This window comes from Micropterus salmoides, unplaced genomic scaffold, assembly GCF_014851395.1.
Source record: "Micropterus salmoides isolate LMB-PRFRI ecotype aquatic unplaced genomic scaffold, ASM1485139v1 Ms_hic_scaffold_1727, whole genome shotgun sequence".
NCBI lineage: Eukaryota > Metazoa > Chordata > Actinopteri > Centrarchiformes > Centrarchidae > Micropterus > Micropterus salmoides.
In genome coordinates this window covers 23,412-44,349 of record NW_024040848.1, presented here as the reverse complement: position 1 = coordinate 44,349, position 20,938 = coordinate 23,412, and the positions used below count along the sequence as shown (strand labels likewise).

The 20,938-nt window shown below is 40.9% G+C and overlaps 1 protein-coding gene and 1 pseudogene across 1 annotated transcript; one reads left to right on the top strand and one right to left on the bottom strand.

Moving 5' to 3' along the window:
• Positions 1-446: 446 nt before the first annotated feature.
• On the top strand, positions 447-18,794 carry LOC119908278 (zona pellucida sperm-binding protein 3-like). The gene is made up of 8 exons (XM_038725991.1): positions 447-630; positions 16,526-16,632; positions 16,801-16,901; positions 17,552-17,735; positions 17,811-17,934; positions 18,016-18,104; positions 18,294-18,367; positions 18,627-18,794. Exons 1-8 carry the CDS (start codon positions 484-486, stop codon positions 18,764-18,766), a joined length of 966 nt encoding a protein of 321 aa, XP_038581919.1. The 5' UTR covers positions 447-483; the 3' UTR covers positions 18,767-18,794.
• Positions 18,795-18,829: 35 nt separating this feature from the next.
• LOC119908274 lies at positions 18,830-20,622 on the bottom strand (annotated as a pseudogene).
• Positions 20,623-20,938: the final 316 nt, after the last annotated feature.

Below are 20,938 nucleotides of genomic sequence, written 5' to 3'. Positions count from 1 at the left end.
TTAAGTGCAGAACATAAAAGCCAGGTGAAACACCACCATCATACATGCCCTGTTTAGGTTAGGGGTCAGTTGTAGTTGAAGGCAGCTGCTGGAGTGAAAATGGAGTTAGTACCTGCTGTGTGTTTGTTGTTGCTGTTTTGTTCTGCCTGTAGATCTGAGGATGGCCTATTTTTGGAAGATCCTGAATTAGTGTGGGTGAGAATGGAGACAATGATGAGTAAAGAAATGACACCAGCCCCTGCACCTGAAACCAAATTGTTGAGGAGTGCATCAGGTAGTGGATCACCTGAAGCCAAAAATGTTCCTCAGTATCTGGCTGTCCCAGCCTCTCAGACCCTGAAACAGGTTTTCAAGCCAGAACAGGGTGCCAGAAGCCTCCCTAACTTGGCTAACGAAATGTTACTTGTGACTGCTGCCCCTACTCCGGCAATTGGCGCAACAGCCGGGACAAAGTTGGTTGAAATCCTGTGTCATGTTGACAGAATGTATGTGAGAATCAGGAGAGAGGTCTTTAAGACTCGTGACGCATACAAATACTTGAAACTAGGCACCTGTCCTGTTAACAAAGGTACCAAAGAACATTACTACCTTGAGTACCTTCTGAGAACTGACTGTGGATTTGAGAAAAAGGTTGGTAAAGCTGTTCCCTCAATTGCTGTATCATTCAGTTAGTTCTCTTATAACTGCAACCAACATGTGAATGTTTATGTTCCAGAGTCATCCAGATTATCTGTCCTTTAGTAATGTGCTCCACTACAGGCCAACCGGTCCAGTTTTAAGGGAAATGCCATTTGATATTCCCCTGAACTGTAACTATCCCAGGTAAGATTTAGATTAGGTTCTTTAGTTTTAGTATGATTGTGTAATTTAGTTCTATTACAAATCTTAACTACCAGCATTTAAGACCAAGGACATATTGCAAGACTACAGGGCAATCAATGACTTCGGTTTTCAAATTTTGTATTGTGAGTTTTCACTTGACTATTGCAGGTTTTTCCACTCCTATAAAGTTGGCTTCTATCCTGATCGCATGGGTGCAGTTTTCAAACGACTCCAACCTAAAACTAGTTTCACCCTTACTCCTCAAGATGGTATGTTCCCATATTTTAAATGCACCATCACCCAGTATTTTCAGCACAAGGCCAGTTATCAGAAGCTTTTCTGTGTAGCTTCTTTTTTTAAAATTAGGAGCTCTGATGAAGTGCAGAAAGGAGTGGTAACTTGCAAATGCACATTTCTAAACTTAACCAGGCTAGGAAAGTGCTGCTCCAAGTATAGATGTGCAACTTGAACAGAAGAGGGAGCGCTACAAAATGTACATCCTTAGTTTTGTAACATGGTGAGGTTAATGTGGATGATGACATACTTCTGAGGTGGTATAAATCAGGTTCTTTAATGGGCAACAAAGATGTCTGACAAAACTTGTGTGGACAAGAATTACATGGGGAGCTAAATGCTCACCTGTAATTGACACAAATGGGAAGCTGTTAAATGAATCCAAAGCTAGACAAACCCTGGAGTCAAATATTTACCATTTTAGAAAAGGCACCCTAGCACCTGATCTGTCAAGCATTTGTAAGTGTACTCAAAATATGCCAGATAAAATACTAAAGCATGTTCTACAAGTACTCAGAACTCATCACTGCATATTCTGCTGGAGCTTAAAGGAACCAAATGTATTACTTGCATAGCAAATGTATGCAGCAGCCCTGTGTGTCTCTATTGTCAAGTGATGTCCCTCACTTTGCCACAGCATCAGGTAATGAAATCACTGGAACCAAAACCTTCACCTTGGGCGAGCCGATGTACTTTGAGGCCACGCAACCTGACCGCACTGCACAGTTGGGAGGCCAGAGGATATACATCGACAAGTGCTTTGTGACAGCCTCCCGAGACCCCAATTCAAATCCTCGATATACGGTCGTTGACAACCAAGGGTAAGGTTTGAAATGATTTCAGTATAAGATGGGCCTGTCACTTGGTGGTTGGAGGTAAATGTGTCTTCTCGACAGGTGCATGATTGATGGCAAAGAGAACGAACAGTCAAGGTTCCTCGCTGGCGCCTCAGAGATGGTCCAGAAATTCAGTCTGGGTGCCTTGATTTTCAAGAATGGCGTTTCCGCTTCCTCCTCACAGGTACTGTTAAGAGGTAGTGGTACAGAGCTCAATGCTGTCAAATAATGAACACATGTAGCCATTAATGCTCAATGTCTTTCAGCAACTCTACATGCACTGCGAGATCTCTGTGGGGACACGTACTCCAACTCAGGGCTCAAAGGCTTGCAATTATGATCCAGCGACCAAAACGTGAGTTGACTCTGGCTAAAGTAAAACCTCACAGGTGTAGCTTGCTTTTGAAGGTCTTGTAGGAGGAAGTGTTTCATGTGTACTTGACTGCCAAAAGAACTCAGTATGTGTATTTCCAGCTGTGCTCACTGTGATCTGCTTTGTCCATCAAGTTTGCCATCTAATATTGCTGACAACTGTTATGGTTTAGGTGGAAGGAGCTGTACTCTGATGACTCCGTGTGCACCTGCTGTGACTCGACCTGCTCCTTGGCACAGCCTAAGGGTACGTCTTCAACTTGTCTGTCTGTTGGGGAGGGGTCTTGAGGACATCTTGGTATGAAATGCAGTAACTTCAGACATGCTCCCTGACTTGGCACAGAGCTGTTCCTAGGCAGTCGATTCTTGAAGCGTTCACTTTCTACAGGCAATACTGATGCAAATCCAAAAGTACTCATCCCTTGACAATCATGCAGAATCAAAAGCATAAAATGACTCCTTACTGAAAGCTACTCTCTGACAATTATCCTCTTGTATTTTTACAGCTTCTAGGGGTATGATCTCAAGTCACTCTTGGGAGGTCGTCGCAAGCGGCAAGGATGACTATGCAGCGGTTGACCCTCGGATGAATTCCCTTGACGTGGCAGAGCATGAAGACTTAAAGCAATGGGAAAATGATTACTGACAGAATTATGTAGACATGATTTTTAAATGAGAAATGGATCACTTGCTATTATCATGACATAACTCATTCACTCTGACAGAAGAGAATAAAAGCAGAATTTAAAATCTTAATGCTTATGACTTTAAATGGCACAACTGGCATTGTCTGTACACTGGTACATGGTAAGTGAAAATGTGTCACTGCATCTCTGTAGATGCAGTTGTGTACCACAAGGGGATGAAGAGATTCAGTCTTTGCTTTAGTGAATTCAGCAGGAAGTTCAATAATTTTCTGTGTCAAGGGGTTCCCAATAAGGGCATGGTTCAACTGCTTGTTCTCAGGGCTTCTCTCCATGAAGGGCAAATCTTGTAGCCTGGAAGTCCCCATGTTGGGTTTCCACTGTGATGGGGCTCTGGTCAAAAGCAGATGCATTAGTGCAGTTTTGAAATGAACCTCCTTGAGCACACTACTTCCAGACAGTGCTGCCTGTTTCCGGTGAAGGAACTGGGCAATTTCAAGAGTTTGACTGTGGCATGAATTTCCAGGCAGGTGTCTAGACATGTGTTCAAAGAAACTATCAAGATGGCTTGTCAGGGAGTGTCCAGTAAGTATCCAAGTTCTTTGGGGAGCAAGGAGTAATGAAGAAATTGGCATCGGTTTTGAATTTAACCAAGGATTCATACTGAAGCTTAGCTTCACTGATCTAAATCAAATGACTGGAGCATCAATGTAGCGGCTGTTAAGCTGATACTTATGTGAAATCAGTGCCCACGCTTGTTTGATAGCGCTCTTAATCCATCTGGTCCATCACAAACATCAGTAACTTTCGTTACTTTCTCAGTCTCACAATGCAGCAGGCATATCATCTGCATTGGGAGACTGACAGTGGCAGCCATTTTGGACAGGTTATACGGGTCAAGTGGGCTAAAGGGAATGATATCACACACACCCACCATCTGAAAGTCCTCAATCAACATACCGTCATTGCTATCACACACTCCTCATAGCATCCAATAGATCATTTGCAAACCCCTCTAAAAACTCATCCTCCCTCCACTTGTTATTGGATGATACTTGAATACATTTAGAATGAAATGGCTGCAGAGCGTGGCTGTCTGGTAGCAGCCATGCAGGTCACTGGGAAGGTCCTGGTTTCTTCTATCTTCATTTGGGAATTTCTCCCTAGTTACTTCCTGAAGAAGCGTATGATGGAGAATATGTTCCATGAGTACCAGAGATAATCCCCCTCCCAGTCAGCGATTGTGTTCTCTGAAGTTTCATTTTCTGATGTCTTGGTGTGAAGGTGTGACAGAGGTGATTCTTGTTCTTTGGAGCTGAACATTTCCTTCTCTTCGGGCTTTTCCTGTTGCTTGTGTGGTCCGCTTGGGTCTGTAAAAGAGTCATCTTCTCCCTGTTTACTCCTCTTGTCCAGCTGTAAATTTCCCTTTTGCTCATGGTCAATTTGTGATGTTTTCAGAGCAGTCTCACCTTCACTTTTGGAGTTTTGGTGCTGATCCAAATCTGCTATAAAATATCCCCCTTCTTGTAATTTGTGATCAACATTGTCTTCCTCTGATTGCTGTTTTATGACATTCACATCATCTAAGTCTGACATTTTATCTTTTTCAGTAACTTGCTGATCAGACCGATCAACAAGTTCCTTGGGAGTGTCATCTCCAGGCCCAGCATACATCCTTTCCTTACTGATATGTGCCATTTCATGGTCCAGTTTTTCTTCTCCTCTCAGCAGCCTCTCTTCATGCTTTTGCATGCCCACTGTGGTGATATCACCCCATTCCTCAACCCCGGGGTCATCTCTTGGGTGCGTTAGGAGACCCAGAGCCACCACAAACACTCGCAGCAGAGTGCTGTGCATCGTCAATACTGTCTGTGAATAAGTCAAACAGCATAAAGAATTGTTACAAATATGATATATATATAAGAACAAAAGATTGAATGAAAACCCTTGCAATTATATGTAAAATATACTTTATGGCAAAGCTCACAACGATGCAAAGCAAGTAAGAAAGAAGCTGCTTCCTCGATGGCCTGGAAGCATCTTCTTTCCTCAATTCTGTGATTACATTGTTTGTCAAATGCCATTTATTACTGCTCAACAATAAAGAAGAAGGGATATGGATGTTAGACACACTCCCTAATTTTTCCCTTAAAGGCGTCAGAGCTCCACATTACTCTTCAATAAATATATATTTCTCAGTGTGTCTATAAACTGTACTATTTGGACATCACAAAAGGCCATGCTGATTCATGTCCACTGCATTGGTGTGGCGCGACATACTTCGGGGGTGAACATGTCAAAATCAAGACAAATACAACTGAAACTTTCTGCTGCTTTTCTCTATCAGTTGTGAGAACTGACTGTTTTCATAAAATGAAAAAAACATTCAATCCTCTCACAGAACTGGTAAAAAAATAAAAACGTTTAACAGAACTTGTATGCAAACATGATTAACCAGCTCACCTCTGTTGGGCCCCCGCAACCCTGTACGCAGGATAAGCGTTTGACGACGGATGGATGGATGGATGGACCTCTGTTGGTCCTCCAGAATTTCTCCATCCTGTGCCTCATCAGCACAGTGCGTGAAAGTTCTGTGAAGGATTCGATGATGTTGAAGTTGCACAGCGGACTGACCTCAAAGAAAGTTGTGCTGTTCTTTTCTGCATACGCCCTTGCCTGCTCCGTTGGCACCTGTCACTTGAAAGCCAGGTGCAGCCGGTTGCCCACTAGGATCCTGGGTACACCAGGGGCGTGCTGATGGAAATAAGCAATATTGTTGCTAACAAACGCACATGAGCATGTAAGAAGACCAATATGCTGTGGATTTGTTCACTACTACTGCAGCCATTATTGATTTGATCAGTCTGTTGTGATGGCAATTTAAGTTTTCAAAGAAACAGCTCAGGCAAACACTTGTCTTTCTGTGAATTTTATTAAAGTCTTCTGCAGAACTCACAGCAACACGCATAAGTGTATGCTCGAATGAGTGAGGAGAGCTGGGTGAGCCTGTCATTTATAGGGTCAATCATATCATCCCACAGAGACTCATTGTCCCTGAAGTCTGGATAACACAGAGAACAGAGATATTTCAACTGTTACGTTTACACAGATTCAGTGCCACATCACACATGAGTCTCCCTGAGTCCAGGGTTACATGCAATATGTTTGGAATTCCCATTACGCTGTGTTTTGCCAAAAACTCTTACCATAACTCTAATTTCACTCTCCTCCCATCCAGCAGAATAGTGGTGCTCTTGTAATCAATCCCTCCACACAGAGTTGTTGTCAATGTTTAAAAAGGTCTTTATAATTCAGTTCTAAACAACTGAACTAAAGCAGAGATAGTTATTTACCCCTGTGATAGTCATAGGGGGACTCTACTGATCCGTCTTGTCCAAGATTTCCCCCTTTCCGACTCTGCTGTCTCCCACCAAAAGAAACTTCAGGAGATAATAGTAACTCTTGACCGGACTATCATACCACGCATTGGATCCGATCCACAGCTTTATAAGCTCGCCAGACATCCACTGTTGGGGGCAACCTGGTTATGAGTCTGTTAGGTTTGATAGAGGTGAAAATCAGTTTGGAGTATGTGAGGGATGGGATACTACTTGGATGAATAGCAACTACAAAAGAAATAGAATGTGTGATTACTGAAATTTATAAATCAGATGGGCACTTGGTAGTAATCAACTTATTTAACCCTTTGTAAATCATTAAGCCTAGAAACCTTAGAGGAAATAATAAGGAGACAAGGAAACAGGAAAGAAATATGGTGCAGAGACTTTAATGCACATAATAGTCTTTGGGAAAGTAAGCATACTGATAGGAATGGAGAAGCAGTGGAAGAACTACTGGATGTTAGGCAACTAGTTTGTTTAAAAAATGGAAATGGCACAAGAATTGACATGCGTTCTAACACACTGTGTTACATTTACATTTATCCAAAGCGACTTACAATTGCTATACATCGTCAGAGGTTGCACGCCTCTCGAGCAACTAGGGGTTAAGTGTCTTGCTCGGGGACACATTGGGGGATGGGTCACAGTGGGGGATTTCAACAACAAGGTAATTCAAAGTGCTTTACATAAAACATAAAAGCAACAGGGAAATATAAAAAAATTTAAAAGCAACATTTGAAAAAATACACATTAAAATATAATAAAAGTTACAGTGTTAAAAGAGCTAAATGGAAAATAAAAACAGGCCGAGGGGTTGAGCAAATAATTGAGTTACAATTATTTTGAAAAGAGAATAAACAAAGAAGTAAACTTAATCTACTCTCTCTAGCTAGTCTGTACTCAGGTCCATAGCAATCTTTGGGTCCACTGAAACTCCAAAAACCTTCGTACACTACAGAGAAACCAGGACATGTCTGTCCGCAGGCCACTTTGATCCAGTTAAACTCTGGACCCACTTGCGCATTTACAGGTGGACAGAGGTTCCTGCAAATCACTCAGGCGTGAGATTGAAGACCACTTCCTTCACTCTGTTCAATCTCACTCTCATTACCTTTTCGCTCAATTACCTACTCATTTCTGACCATGTAAATATTTAATTTAAAGCAATGGTAAAAAGCTAAAAACAAAGAAAAAGAAAACAGGACAGTAAAAGTTACAGTGCAGTGTAAGTTACAGTATCAATCTACTAGTTAAAGGCAGTGGTAAAAAGAAAAACCTTAAATATTTTATTAAAAGCAATGGTAAAAAGAAAAGTCTTCAGTCTTAATTTAAAAGAACTGAGAGTTTCAGCAGACCTGCAGTTATCTGGGAGTTTGTTCCAGATATACGGACCATTATAACTGAATGCTGCTTATCCTTGTTTAGTTTTGACTCTGGGGACAGAAAGCAGACCTGCCCCAGACGACCTGAGAGGTCTGGGTGGTTCATAACGAAGCAGAAGATCAGAAATGTATTTTGGCCCTAAAACATTTAGTTCTTTATAAACTAACCGCAGGATTTTGAGATTAATTCTTTGACATACAGGGAGCCAATGTAAAGACCTCAGAACTGGAGTGATGTGACCCACCCTTTTGGTCTAAGTGAGGACTCAAGCAGCAGCGTTCTGAATCAGCTGCAGATGTCTGATGGATTTCTTAGGGAGCCCTGTAAGGACACTGTTACAGTAGTCGAGTCGACTGAAGATAAATGCATGGATAAGTTTTTCCAGGTCTTGCTGAGACATAAGTCCTTTAATCCTTGATATATTCTTCAGGTGATAGTAGGCTGACTTTGTAATTGTCTTAATGTGGCTCCTCCAATTCAGGTCTGAGTCAATGACTACACCAAGATTTCTGGCTTGATCCGTGGTTCTTAACATTACAGATTGAAGTCGAGCACTGACTTTCAATCGCTCCTCCCTGGCTCCAAAAACAATAACTTCAGTTTTATCCTTGTTTAATTGAAGAAAATTCTGGCACATCCAATCGCTGACCTGCTCAATACAGTTACTCAGCACTTGTATGGGATCATAGTCCCCTGGTGAAATGGTTATGTAAATCTGTGTGTCATCTGCATAATTATGGTAACATATTTTGCTGTTTTTCATAATCTGAGCCAGTGGAAGCATGTAAATGTTAAACAAAAGAGGCCCCAGAATGGAGCCTTGGGGAACTCCACATGTCATTTTTGTCAGCTCAGATGTGTGATTATCTATAGACACAAAATAGTCCCTGTCCTTTAAGTAGGATTCAAACTAGTTTAGTACTGTGCCAGAAAGTCCAACCCAGTTTTCAAGTCTGTCTAATAATATATTGTGGTCGACCGTGTCGAATGCAGCACTGAGATCTAATAATACTAAGACTGAAATTCTGCCACTGTCAGTGTTTAAATGGATGTCATTGAAGACCTTAACAAGAGCCGTCTCAGTGCTGTGGTGTGGTCGAAAACCTGACTGGAAGACATGAAAACAGTTATTTAGTGCCAAGAAAGCACTAAACTGTTGGAAAACAGCCTTTTCAATGATTTTACTTAAAAATGGGAGATTTGATATGGGCCTATAATTGCTCATTAGTGAACTGTCTAGAGTGGCTTAATGACTTCAGTTTTCAGGGCCTGAGAAAAAGACCTGAGAGGAGAGACATATTGACAATTTGTAGTAGATCTGAGGCCATGCAATTTTTTGTGTTCAGCTTTTCGACACTCTCTTTTTGAGTTCTAACCAGCGTGGCATTTCTCCGTGGAGATCTTCTCTTACCAGAGACCACCTTCACCGTGGCTGGTGCAATGGCATCAATAACATTTGTAATTTTTGAACTGAAATTATCAACAAGCTCATTGACTGAGACCCGTGAGAGGGTGGGTGTCGAGCAGAAAGCCTCAAAAAAATTTCACTAGTGTTTTCAGTGATATGCCGTTTTGTGATTACCGCAGATAGCACTCTCAAAGAAAACACAGGAATGATCAGAGACAGCAACATCAGTCACCACAACCTTGGAAATGTCCAGACCCTTGGAGATGTCCAAAGTGTGCCCCTTATTGTGTGTGGGCTTCATCACATGTTGGGTCAGTCCATAATTATCAAGAACACAACACAGTGCCTTAGTCCCTCTGTCCTGGGGGTTGTCAACATGGATGTTAAAATCACCCACAATAACCACACAGTCAAAGTCAATACAGATAATAGACAGCAGTTCACCAAAGTCATCAAAAAAGTTTGCACAGTATTTAGGGGGCCTGTAGATATTTAGAAAAATAGCTTGAGAAGAGGAATTCAGCTGAAGAGACACATATTCAAAAGAAGCAAAATTCCCATAAGACATCTTTTTGCATTGGAGGGAGTCATTAAACAAAATGGCAACACCATCTCCTTTCTTATGCACTCTAGCTTCACTCATAAAACTGAAGTTGGGATGGGTAGACTCGATACGGACAGCTGCACTGTTATCTTGGTCCAACCAAGTTTCAGTTAAAAACAAGAAATTAAGATTATGAGTGATTATAAAATCACTGATTAAAAATATTTTTCCTGCCAAAGACCTAACGTTTAACAAAGCTAATTTTAGTGTGTTAAAAACATTATCTGGCCAACTTTTATCGACAGGCTGACGAGGAATTAATACTAAATTTGCAGGATATGTTGAGTGCTTCCTGTTTCTTAACACATTCACCATGCTTTTTCTGTTACCTATCAAGACAGGGATGGAGAAGACTACCAGCACATTGGGCTCCGGCTTGTCCTGGGAAGAGTCATGAGTGCTATTTTCCTCGTAGCCTGGACCCAGCACATATCAGACAGAGCTTACTGGGCTTTTTCGCCATTGCGGAGTGGGAAGGCGGGTTGTTCGCTCTATTTGTGACACGTGTCAAACCTGGAGGACTTAGAACCAGTGGTGGAGGTGGACGGTGAGGGGGGTTTAGGGTAGAGAGAATGGGAGTAGAAGGAGGGAAGGTGCGGGGAGTAAATTTGGTCCCAGCTCTAATCAGGTCTTCTATGTGATCAGCGATCACCAAAGGCATAGTCTTATCTATTGCATCACCACACCAAGATGTATTGATCTCACTTTAATTTCTAATAATCTGGCAAACTCTTGGAATGGAAGGTAAAGGAAAGTACAAGTATTGGAAGTGATCATTTTCCAATATTTTGTTCTTTAAATGTTGAAATAGATCTTCAAGAAAGGCCTAATCATAAGAAGTGGGATTTTGCTAAAGCCAATCAGGAAAATTTTTAATAAATATGCTGTATTTCATGGGTGAGTCAATTTGAATGCAGGGTGATATTGAGGAATGTGCATCTGAAGTTTCACATTTAATTTGGAATACAGCATTAAATAGCAAACCATGTAAGTCACTTGGGGGGGAAAGGAAAATGGTCCCATGTTGGAACGATACATGTACAGAAGCTATTAAAGAATGAAATAGGGCAATGAGAATGTGAAGAAATAACATGGACCAAGATAATCTAATTAATTGTCAGAGGAAAAAGGCTCAGACACGAAGAGTAACTAAGATTAGTAAACAAAATGCATGGAGGAACTATTGTTCTACTATAGGAAGGGAAGTTAAAATAGGAGAGGTGTGGTCAATGCTGAAGGAAATGAGTGGGAAACAAGGTATGTGCTAAAATACCTGTATTAGAGGGTGATGGAATACTGGCAATAACAGATAAGGAAAAGGCAAATATGTTGGGAAAGAAGTTGGCTAGTGTGCATAGTGGGGATCATTTAGATGATATCCATAGACTACATAAAGAGAAGGTTCTTAAGGAAAATAGAGATGTGTATTAAAAAAATAGTGAGGAAATTAAATTAAACTAGTGATTGTATTAAATGGTACTAGAAATACTGCTACAGGAGAAGATCAACTGAGCTATATTATGTTCCAGAAACTACCTGAAAAAGTATAATAAGTAAGTAAAATAATATTACACCTATTTAATAAGATATGGGAAGAAGGTAAAATGCCCAAAAGCTGAAAGAGTGCTTTAATATTGCCATTTAATAAACCTGGGAAAGATTCTAAAACTGCTGGTAATTACAGACCTATCGCCCTAACATCACATCTATGCAAGTGGATGGAGAAGATACTAGTCAGAAGCCTTAATCACACCCTTGAACATAAAGGGTTATATGCACCAAGTGGGTTCAGAAAAGGGTGGTCCAAAATGGATGCTGTTGTGAAAGTAAGCAATTATGATTCCATGTGGAGGGAAGGGTTACTAATTAAATTGAACAAAATGGGAATTAAAGGTAGGTTCTATAAGTGGGTCCTAGATTTTATGTCAGAAAGAAGATTTAGAGTAAAAGTGGGATCAGAAGTATCTAAAGAATTTGAAATTATTAATAGAATTCCACAAGGCAATGTTATTAGTCCAGTTTTATTTAATATTATGATTAATGATATTTTTATGAATCTAGACAGAAGGATTGGGTCAGCTCTATATGCAGATGATGGGGCCATCTGGACAAGAGGACGAGATCCCATAAGGGTGAAAAGTAAAATCAAGGAAGCAATAGGAAAGGTAGAACAATGGTCGCATAATTGGGGCTTTAAGCTTTCTCCAAGTAAGTCTTGCCATATATTTACCAGGAAAAAAAGAGATAGACAAACGGGAACCTACAGTTATATGGCCACAATATAGAAACAGTAGATCATTTTAAATATGTGGGTATGTGGTTAGACCAAAAGGGAACATGGAAAATACACATCGAAAAGGTGGAATCAAAATGCAAGAAAGTTATAAATTTAATGAGAGCAGTAGTGGGGAAAGACTGGTGAGCAAATAAACAATCATTAATCTATATTTATAGGGCTCTAATGAGGTCAACAATAGATTATGGATGCTATGTATATGGAGCAACAGTTAAAACACACTTACTGAAGTTGGATAGAGTTACTAACAAAGCATTGAGGATTTGTGCAGGTGCAATTAGATCAACAAGCAATCCAGGTTGAGTTAGGGGAAGTGTCCTCAACCAGACCTGATAAACTCACACTCACACTTACATACTGGAGTCGCTTACGTGAAAGTGGTCTTGAAAACCATGCAAAGAGTGTTATTCAGGAGTGTTGGGAGTATACTTCTTTTAAAGGTAATGGCTTTGGTAACGAAGACTAAATCAGAGGAATTTAGATTTAATAATACTGTTATATATTATTATTTTCTACACCTATTAGTGATATCCCTATTTGGTTAAGAGGATAATTAAAAAGAAATGATGATGAAATGGCAGGACAGCTGGGATGTGGATAAAAGTGGAAGGAAATATCTGCAAAAATCTATTCATGCTCAAGGTGTGACTAGAAGGAACAGAAGAGAGGAGAGCGTTTTAACCAGGCTAAGGTTTGATCATACGGGTTAAATAAAACATTGTTTTTAATGGGCAAAAGTCAATCAGATTAATGTTTGGAATGTAGGTCCAAGTAAAGTGTAGAAAATGTACTATTTGACTGTCGGAAATATAGGGATGAGAGGATGCGGCTGAATCAAAAGATAAGTAAGGCAGGAAGAAGTGAAACCTTGAAGGTTTATTAGGCACAACAGGAGATGGGGTAAAGGATACACAGAAAGCTGCTGTACAATATCTGAAAAATATAGGGATATTTAATAGGATTTAGTGGTTTTTTAGGCTGTTTATCGGTTTTGTTTATGTTTATCTATTTATTTAATTATTTTTGGTGATATAAAAGTAGTCCCAACAAACATAGTTCATGCTACATACTCTGGTACAGTAGGCGGCAGTATGCACCTTTGAAAGTCATGGTTGCAATCTACCATGAAACAAAAAAGAAGCAGCAGCAGCAGCAGCACTGGTTCCCCTCTAGAGAGAGTGAAAGAATTTTAATTTTTGGGTGTCTGGTTTGACCAACGAATGACTTGGGCTGTTCACGTTAGGAACATTTTGTCAAAATGTGACAAGGTGTTAAATATAATGAGAGGTCTGTCGGGATGTGACTGGGGGGCAGAGAGGGGTTCCATGCATTTAGTATATCAGGCAATGATAAAGGCCCTAATTGGAATTGGGTGCTTTGTTTATGGTTCTGAAGCCCAGTCGGTGTTAAGGAAGTTAGACACTGCAGGCTAAGGAACTGAGACTCTGTTTTGGAGCTCTCAGAACATCTCCAATTCCTGCTCTGCTTATTGAAATGGGTGAAATGCCCTTATGTTTAAGGCGTATTAAGTTGGGAATGCAGTATTGGATCAAATTGAGTGGGTCTAATCTAGCACTCCCAGCTAGGTGCCTTATGCAAGCATGGAAGAAAGATCAGAAACAAATCATTTTTTGAATGCATAAATCAGTGGACAAGAGAATTGAGAATGATGCAAGAAGACACGGTATACAACTCAACTACCTATTCCTTATTGGTTAATGCAAGAACTGGATATTGATTTAACTTTTTTTAAAGAAAAGAACAAATACGTAACTGCTCTAAAATTGGAACAATATCTAACAGTGGGAAGGGATCATATCTGAAATTTTTTACAGATGGTGCCAGGGAACCAGAGAGTGGGAGAGCAGGTTCTAGGGTGTATATAGCTCAACTGGACTTTAGGATTAGCAAGAGAATAACAGACAGAAGTTCTGTCTTTACAACAGAGCTACTGGCGATTCTTTGGGCTCTGTGGTGGATTGAGGATGTGAAAAAAAGAGAAGCCTTAATCTGCTCTGATTCTGCAGCTGCCCTGATGGCCTTGAAAGGCCGTAAAGCAAAAGCCCGTCCTGATATCATAAGTGAAATTCTAGCTGTATTATTTAGAATTACAATGATTGGTAGCATGTTATGTTCTGCTGGGTCCCTGGACATGCTGGAGTTGAAGGAAATGAAGTAGCAAACTTTTTAGCAAAATCAAGCTTAAAGAAGTTAGAGACAGATATAAATATATCATTTGCAGTAAATATATTGAAGTAATAAGCTTGATACACTATATGAATAAAAACACTCTTATTAAAATTCAACCAATTTAATAATAATAATAATTTGCTAATCCGATATTAATATTTTACTCATGGATAGGGACGTTAGGCTACTGTATGAATGATGATAGTAATTATATACATAAGCCTTTATATGGCAGGTCTGGTTGTATCCTACTCGGGAAAGATTGTGAAAATGGAAGGATTTAGCCGGAGTAGCGGTGATTACATATTGACAACATATTTCTGTGGTTTTTACATGTTTTGAATTTGGTTGTGGGCCCACAGGGGTTTATATAATGATGATATACAGTAATCAAGAGGTGAATTTGTGCTTTATACTTTGTCAAATAAAGCAAGCCAGGCAGCCTTCCATGTTTGAGAACGGCGCTGTTTTTTAATCGCCCACTAGAGGGCTGCAGCGCCACAATAACCAGCCTGGTTCAAATGAACGAAATGACTGAAAAAAAGATTAGTTCATTTTCATGAACAAGATTTGAATGAACGAGTCTGTAAAGAGTCGAACTTGCCATCACTATATGTTACTAGCACTGGAGTCCAGCCGCCGCTGACGTTACTATTCACAATAAGTTATTCATCAAAACAACCTTAACTAACTGTTAGCTGGCTTGTTAGCTAGTCGGCTAACAGAAGGACAACAACGCATTTTAGCACAAACAGGGGATACAAAGTAAAAGCAAGACTGTATCATCCTACATTGAAACATACTCCAAACCAAATACGATTGTTTCACTTTGTTAATAAATGAAAAGGCCAACGAGGGATTTTCAGCCTCCGACCACAACGTCCAGCTAACAGGACTGTGTTGGAACTTCCTGGTAGCGGCATCATGCGCTGCGTAACATCCGGTTACGATTTCAAAAAAATAATAAAAGGAACAACATGTTATTTAAAACTTACTTACATGCCTCATTTAATGCTTATTAGCCTAGCCCACCTTTCCACAACCGCCCATCTTTTTAATTGGATTGATCTATCGATTTAGAAAATTTCATCGAGAGCCCTAAGCTTCTCTGTAGGACCGGGATTTTTTGTAACATAATAAAGTAACTATGTCTTTTGCACCATTGTTTTTGAGGTTTATTGTAGTTTTATGTCTCGATTTATTTAATATTCAATACAAGATACTTCATTAATAATGAAGCAACTGATCTGTCCATAGAGGCTATGATAGACGTGGGTGGAAATGCTCTGCTGCTGCCTCACCAGAGAGGGAGGAGAAGTTAACCCTACCTACTGAGTAAATTGAAGGGACTGACTTAATTTATACTTTATTTTGCACGTTGTACAATTGGTTTAGAAATGACACATGCACTTTGCAAACCCACACTGGTGTATGACACATAAGCCTTTACAGAGAAAGGAAGCCCGTTAAGGGGGATTATTATTGGTGACCTCTCATTGGTTGTTCTTGATTGGAATTTACAGCAGCTGTGTGAATTATCTCTTAAGTGCAGAACATAAAAGCCAGGTGAAACACCACCATCATACATGCCCTGTTTAGGTTAGGGGTCAGTTGTAGTTGAAGGCAGCTGCTGGAGTGAAAATGGAGTTAGTACCTGCTGTGTGTTTGTTGTTGCTGTTTTGTTCTGCCTGTAGTTCTTTTGAAAGTAGATCTGAGGATGGCCTATTTTTGGAAGATCCTGAATTAGTGTGGGTGAGAATGGAGACAATGATGAGTAAAGAAATGACACCAGCCCCTGCACCTGAAACCAAATTGTTGAGGAGTGCATCAGGTAGTGGATCACCTGAAGCCAAAAATGTTCCTCAGTATCTGGCTGTCCCAGCCTCTCAGACCCTGAAACAGGTTTTCAAGCCAGAACAGGGTGCCAGAAGCCTCCCTAACTTGGCTAACGAAATGTTACTTGTGACTGCTGCCCCTACTCCGGCAATTGGCGCAACAGCCGGGACAAAGTTGGTTGAAATCCTGTGTCATGTTGACAGAATGTATGTGAGAATAAGGAGAGAGGTCTTTAAGACTCGTGACGCATACAAATACTTGAAACTAGGCACCTGTCCTGTTAACAAAGGTACCAAAGAACATTACTACCTTCTGTACCTTCTGAGAACTGACTGTGGATTTGAGAAAAAGGTTGGTAAAGCTGTTCCTCTCAACTGCTGTATCATTCAGTTAGTTCTAGTTTATAACTGCAACCAACATGTGAATGTTTATGTTCCAGAGTCATCCAGATTATCTGTCCTTTAGCAATGTGCTCCACTACAGGCCAACTGGTCCAGTTTTAAGGGAAATGCCATTTGATATTCCCCTGAACTGTAACTATCCCAGGTAAGATTTAGATTAGGTTCCTTAATTTTAGTATGATTGTGTAATTTAGTTCTATTACAAATCTTAACTACCAGCATTTAAGACCAAGGACATATTGCAAGACTACAGGGCAATCAATGACTTCTGTCTTCAAATTTTGTATTGTGAGTTTTCACTTGACTATTGCAGGTTTTTCCACTCCTATAAAGTTGGCTTCTATCCTGATCGCATGGGTGCAGTTTTCAAACGACTCCAACCTAAAACTAGTTTCACCCTTACTCCTCAAGATGGTATGTTCCCATATTTTAAATGCACCATCACCCAGTATTTTCAGCACAAGGCCTGTTATCAGAAGCACTGTCTCTTTTTTAAATTAGAGCTCTGATGAAGTGCAGAAAGGAGTGGTAACTTGCAAATGCACATTTCTAAACTTAACCAGGCTAGGAAAGTGCTGCTCCAAGTATAGATGTGCAACTTGACAGAAGAGGGAGCGCTACAAAATGTACATCCTTAGTTTTGTAACATGGTGAGGTTAATGTGGATGATGACGTACTTCTGAGGTGGTATAAATCAGGTTCTTTAATGGGCAACAAAGATGTCTGACAAAACTTGTGTGGACAAGATTACATGGGGAGCTAAATGCACACCTGTAATTGACACAAATGGGAAGCTGTTAAATGAATCCAAAGCTAGACAAACCCTGGAGTCAAATATTTACCATTTTAGAAAAGGCACCCTAGCACCTGATCTGTCAAGCATTTGTAAGTGTACTCAAAATATGCCAGGATAAAATACTAAAGCATGTTCTACAAGTACTCAGAACTCATCACTGCATATTCTGCTGGAGCTTAAAGGAACCAAATGTATTACTTGCATAGCAAATGTATGCAGCAGCCCTGTGTGTCTCTATTGTCAAGTGATGTCCCTCACTTTGCCACAGCATCAGGTAATGAAATCACTGGAACCAAAACCTTCACCTTGGGCGAGCCGATGTACTTTGAGGCCACGCAACCTGACCGCACTGCACAGTTGGGAGGCCAGAGGATATACATCGACAAGTGCTTTGTGACAGCCTCCCGAGACCCCAATTCAAATCCTCGATATACGGTCGTTGACAACCAAGGGTAAGGTTTGAAATGATTTCAGTATAAGATGGGCCTGTCACTTGGTGGTTGGAGGTAAATGTGTCTTCTCGACAGGTGCATGATTGATGGCAAAGAGAACGAACAGTCAAGGTTCCTCGCTGGCGCCTCAGAGATGGTCCAGAAATTCAGTCTGGGTGCCTTGATTTTCAAGAATGGCGTTTCCGCTTCCTCCTCACAGGTACTGTCAAGAGGTAGTTGTACAGAGCTCAATGCTGTCAAATAATGAACACATGTAGCCATTAATGCTCATGTCTTTCAGCAACTCTACATGCACTGCGAGATCTCTGTGGGGACACGTACTCCAACTCAGGGCTCAAAGGCTTGCAATTATGATCCAGCGACCAAAACGTGAGTTGACTCTGGCTAAAGTAAAACCTCACAGGTGTAGCTTGCTTTTGAAGGTCTTGTAGGAGGAAGTGTTTCATGTGTACTTGACTGCCAAAAGAACTCGTATGTGTATTTCCAGCTGTGCTCACTGTGATCTGCTTTGTCCATCAAGTTTGCCATCTAATATTGCTGACAACTGTTATGGTTTAGGTGGAAGGAGCTGTACTCTGATGACTCCGTGTGCACCTGCTGTGACTCGACCTGCTCCTTGGCACAGCCTAAGGGTACGTCTTCAACTTGTCTGTCTGTTGGGGAGGGGTCTTGAGGACATCTTGGTATGAAATGCAGTAACTTCAGACATGCTCCCTGACTTGGCACAGAGCTGTTCCTAGGCAGTCGATTCTTGAAGCGTTCACTTTCTACAGGCAATACTGATGCAAATCCAAAAGTACTCATCCCTTGACAATCATGCAGAATCAAAAGCATAAAATGACTCCTTACTGAAAGCTACTCTCTGACAATTATCCTCTTGTATTTTTACAGCTTCTAGGGGTATGATCTCAAGTCACTCTTGGGAGGTCGTCGCAAGCGGCAAGGATGACTATGCAGCGGTTGACCCTCGGATGAATTCCCTTGACGTGGCAGAGCATGAAGACTTAAAGCAATGGGAAAATGATTACTGACAGAATTATGTAGACATGATTTTTAAATGAGAACTGGATCACTTGCTATTATCATGACATAACTCATTCACTCTGACAGAAGAGAATAAAAGCAGAATTTAAAATCTTAATGCTTATGACTCTTTAAATGGCACAACTGGCATTGTCTGTACACTGGTACATGGTAAGTGAAAATGTGTCACTGCATCTCTGTAGATGCAGTTGTGTACCACAAGGGGATGAAGAGATTCAGTCTTTGCTTTAGTGAATTCAGCAGGAAGTTCAATAATTTTCTGTGTCAAGGGGTTCCCAATAAGGGCATGGTTCAACTGCTTGTTCTCAGGGCTTCTCTCCATGAAGGGCAAATCTTGTAGCCTGGAAGTCCCCATGTTGGGTTTCCACTGTGACGGGCTCTGGTCAAAAGCAGATGCATTAGTGCAGTTTTGAAATGAACCTCCTTGAGCACACTACTTCCAGACAGTGCTGCCTCCTTCCGGTGAAGGAACTGGGCAATTTCAAGAGTTTGACTGTGGCATGAATTTCCAGGCAGGTGTCTAGACATGTGTTCAAAGAAACTATCAAGATGGCTTGTCAGGGAGTGTCCAGTAAGTATCCAAGTTCTTTGGGGAGCAAGGAGTAATGAAGAAATTGGCATCGGTTTTGAATTTAACCAAGGATTCATACTGAAGCTTAGCTTCACTGATCTAAATCAAATGACTGGAGCATCAATGTAGCGGCTGTTAAGCTGATACTTATGTGAAATCAGTGCCCACGCTTGTTTGATAGCGCTCTTAATCCATCTGGTCCATCACAAACATCAGTAACTTTCGTTACTTTCTCAGTCTCACAATGCAGCAGGCATATCATCTGCATTGGGAGACTGACAGTGGCAGCCATTTTGGACAGGTTATACGGGTCAAGTGGGCTAAAGGGAATGATATCACACACACCCACCATCTGAAAGTCCTCAATCAACATACCGTCATTGCTATCACACACTCCTCATAGCATCCAATAGATCATTTGCAAACCCCTCTAAAAACTCATTCTCCCTCCACTTGTTATTGGATGATACTTGAATACATTTAGAATGAAATGGCTGCAGAGCGTGGCTGTCTGGTAGCAGCCATGCAGGTCACTGGGAAGGTCCTGGTTTCTTCTATCTTCATTTGGGAATTTCTCCCTAGTTACTTCCTGAAGAAGCGTATGATGGAGAATATGTTCCATGAGTACCAGAGATAATCCCCCTCCCAGTCAGCGATTGTGTTCTCTGAAGTTTCATTTTCTGATGTCTTGGTGTGAAGGTGTGACAGAGGTGATTCTTGTTCTTTGGAGCTGAACATTTCCTTCTCTTCGGGCTTTTCCTGTTGCTTGTGTGGTCCGCTTGGGTCTGTAAAAGAGTCATCTTCTCCCTGTTTACTCCTCTTGTCCAGCTGTAAATTTCCCTTTTGCTCATGGTCAATTTGTGATGTTTTCAGAGCAGTCTCACCTTCACTTTTGGAGTTTTGGTGCTGATCCAAATCTGCTATAAAATATCCCCCTTCTTGTAATTTGTGATCAACATTGTCTTCCTCTGATTGCTGTTTTATGACATTCACATCATCTAAGTCTGACATTTTATCTTTTTCAGTAACTTGCTGATCAGACCGATCAACAAGTTCCTTGGGAGTGTCATCTCCAGGCCCAGCATACATCCTTTCCTTACTGATATGTGCCATTTCATGGTCCAGTTTTTCTTCTCCTCTCAGCAGCCTCTCTTCATGCTTTTGCATGCCCACTGTGGTGATATCACCCCATTCCTCAACCCCGGGGTCATCTCTTGGGTGCGTTAGGAGACCCAGAGCCACCACAAACACTCGCAGCAGAGTGCTGTGCATCGTCAATACTGTCTGTGAATAAGTCAAACAGCATAAAGAATTGTTACAAATATGATATATAAGAACAAAAGATTGAATGAAAACCCTTGCAATTATATGTAAAATATACTTTATGGCAAAGCTCACAACGATGCAAAGCAAGTAAGAAAGAAGCTGCTTCCTCGATGGCCTGGAAGCATCTTCTTTCCTCAATTCTGTGATTACATTGTTTGTCAAATGCCATTTATTACTGCTCAACAATAAAGAAGAAGGGATATGGATGTTAGACACACTCCCTAATTTTTCCCTTAAAGGCGTCAGAGCTCCACATTACTCT

Excerpts from the sequence above, each read along its gene's own strand:
- LOC119908278 (XM_038725991.1), top strand. The coding sequence starts at position 484 with ATGTATGTGAGAATCAGGAGAGAGGTCTTTAAGACTCGTGACGCATAC. Across the intron at positions 17,935-18,015 it reads TTTCCGCTTCCTCCTCACAG|CAACTCTACATGCACTGCGA; the intron begins GTACTGTCAAGA and ends CATGTCTTTCAG. Across the intron at positions 18,368-18,626 it reads CTCCTTGGCACAGCCTAAGG|CTTCTAGGGGTATGATCTCA; the intron begins GTACGTCTTCAA and ends GTATTTTTACAG.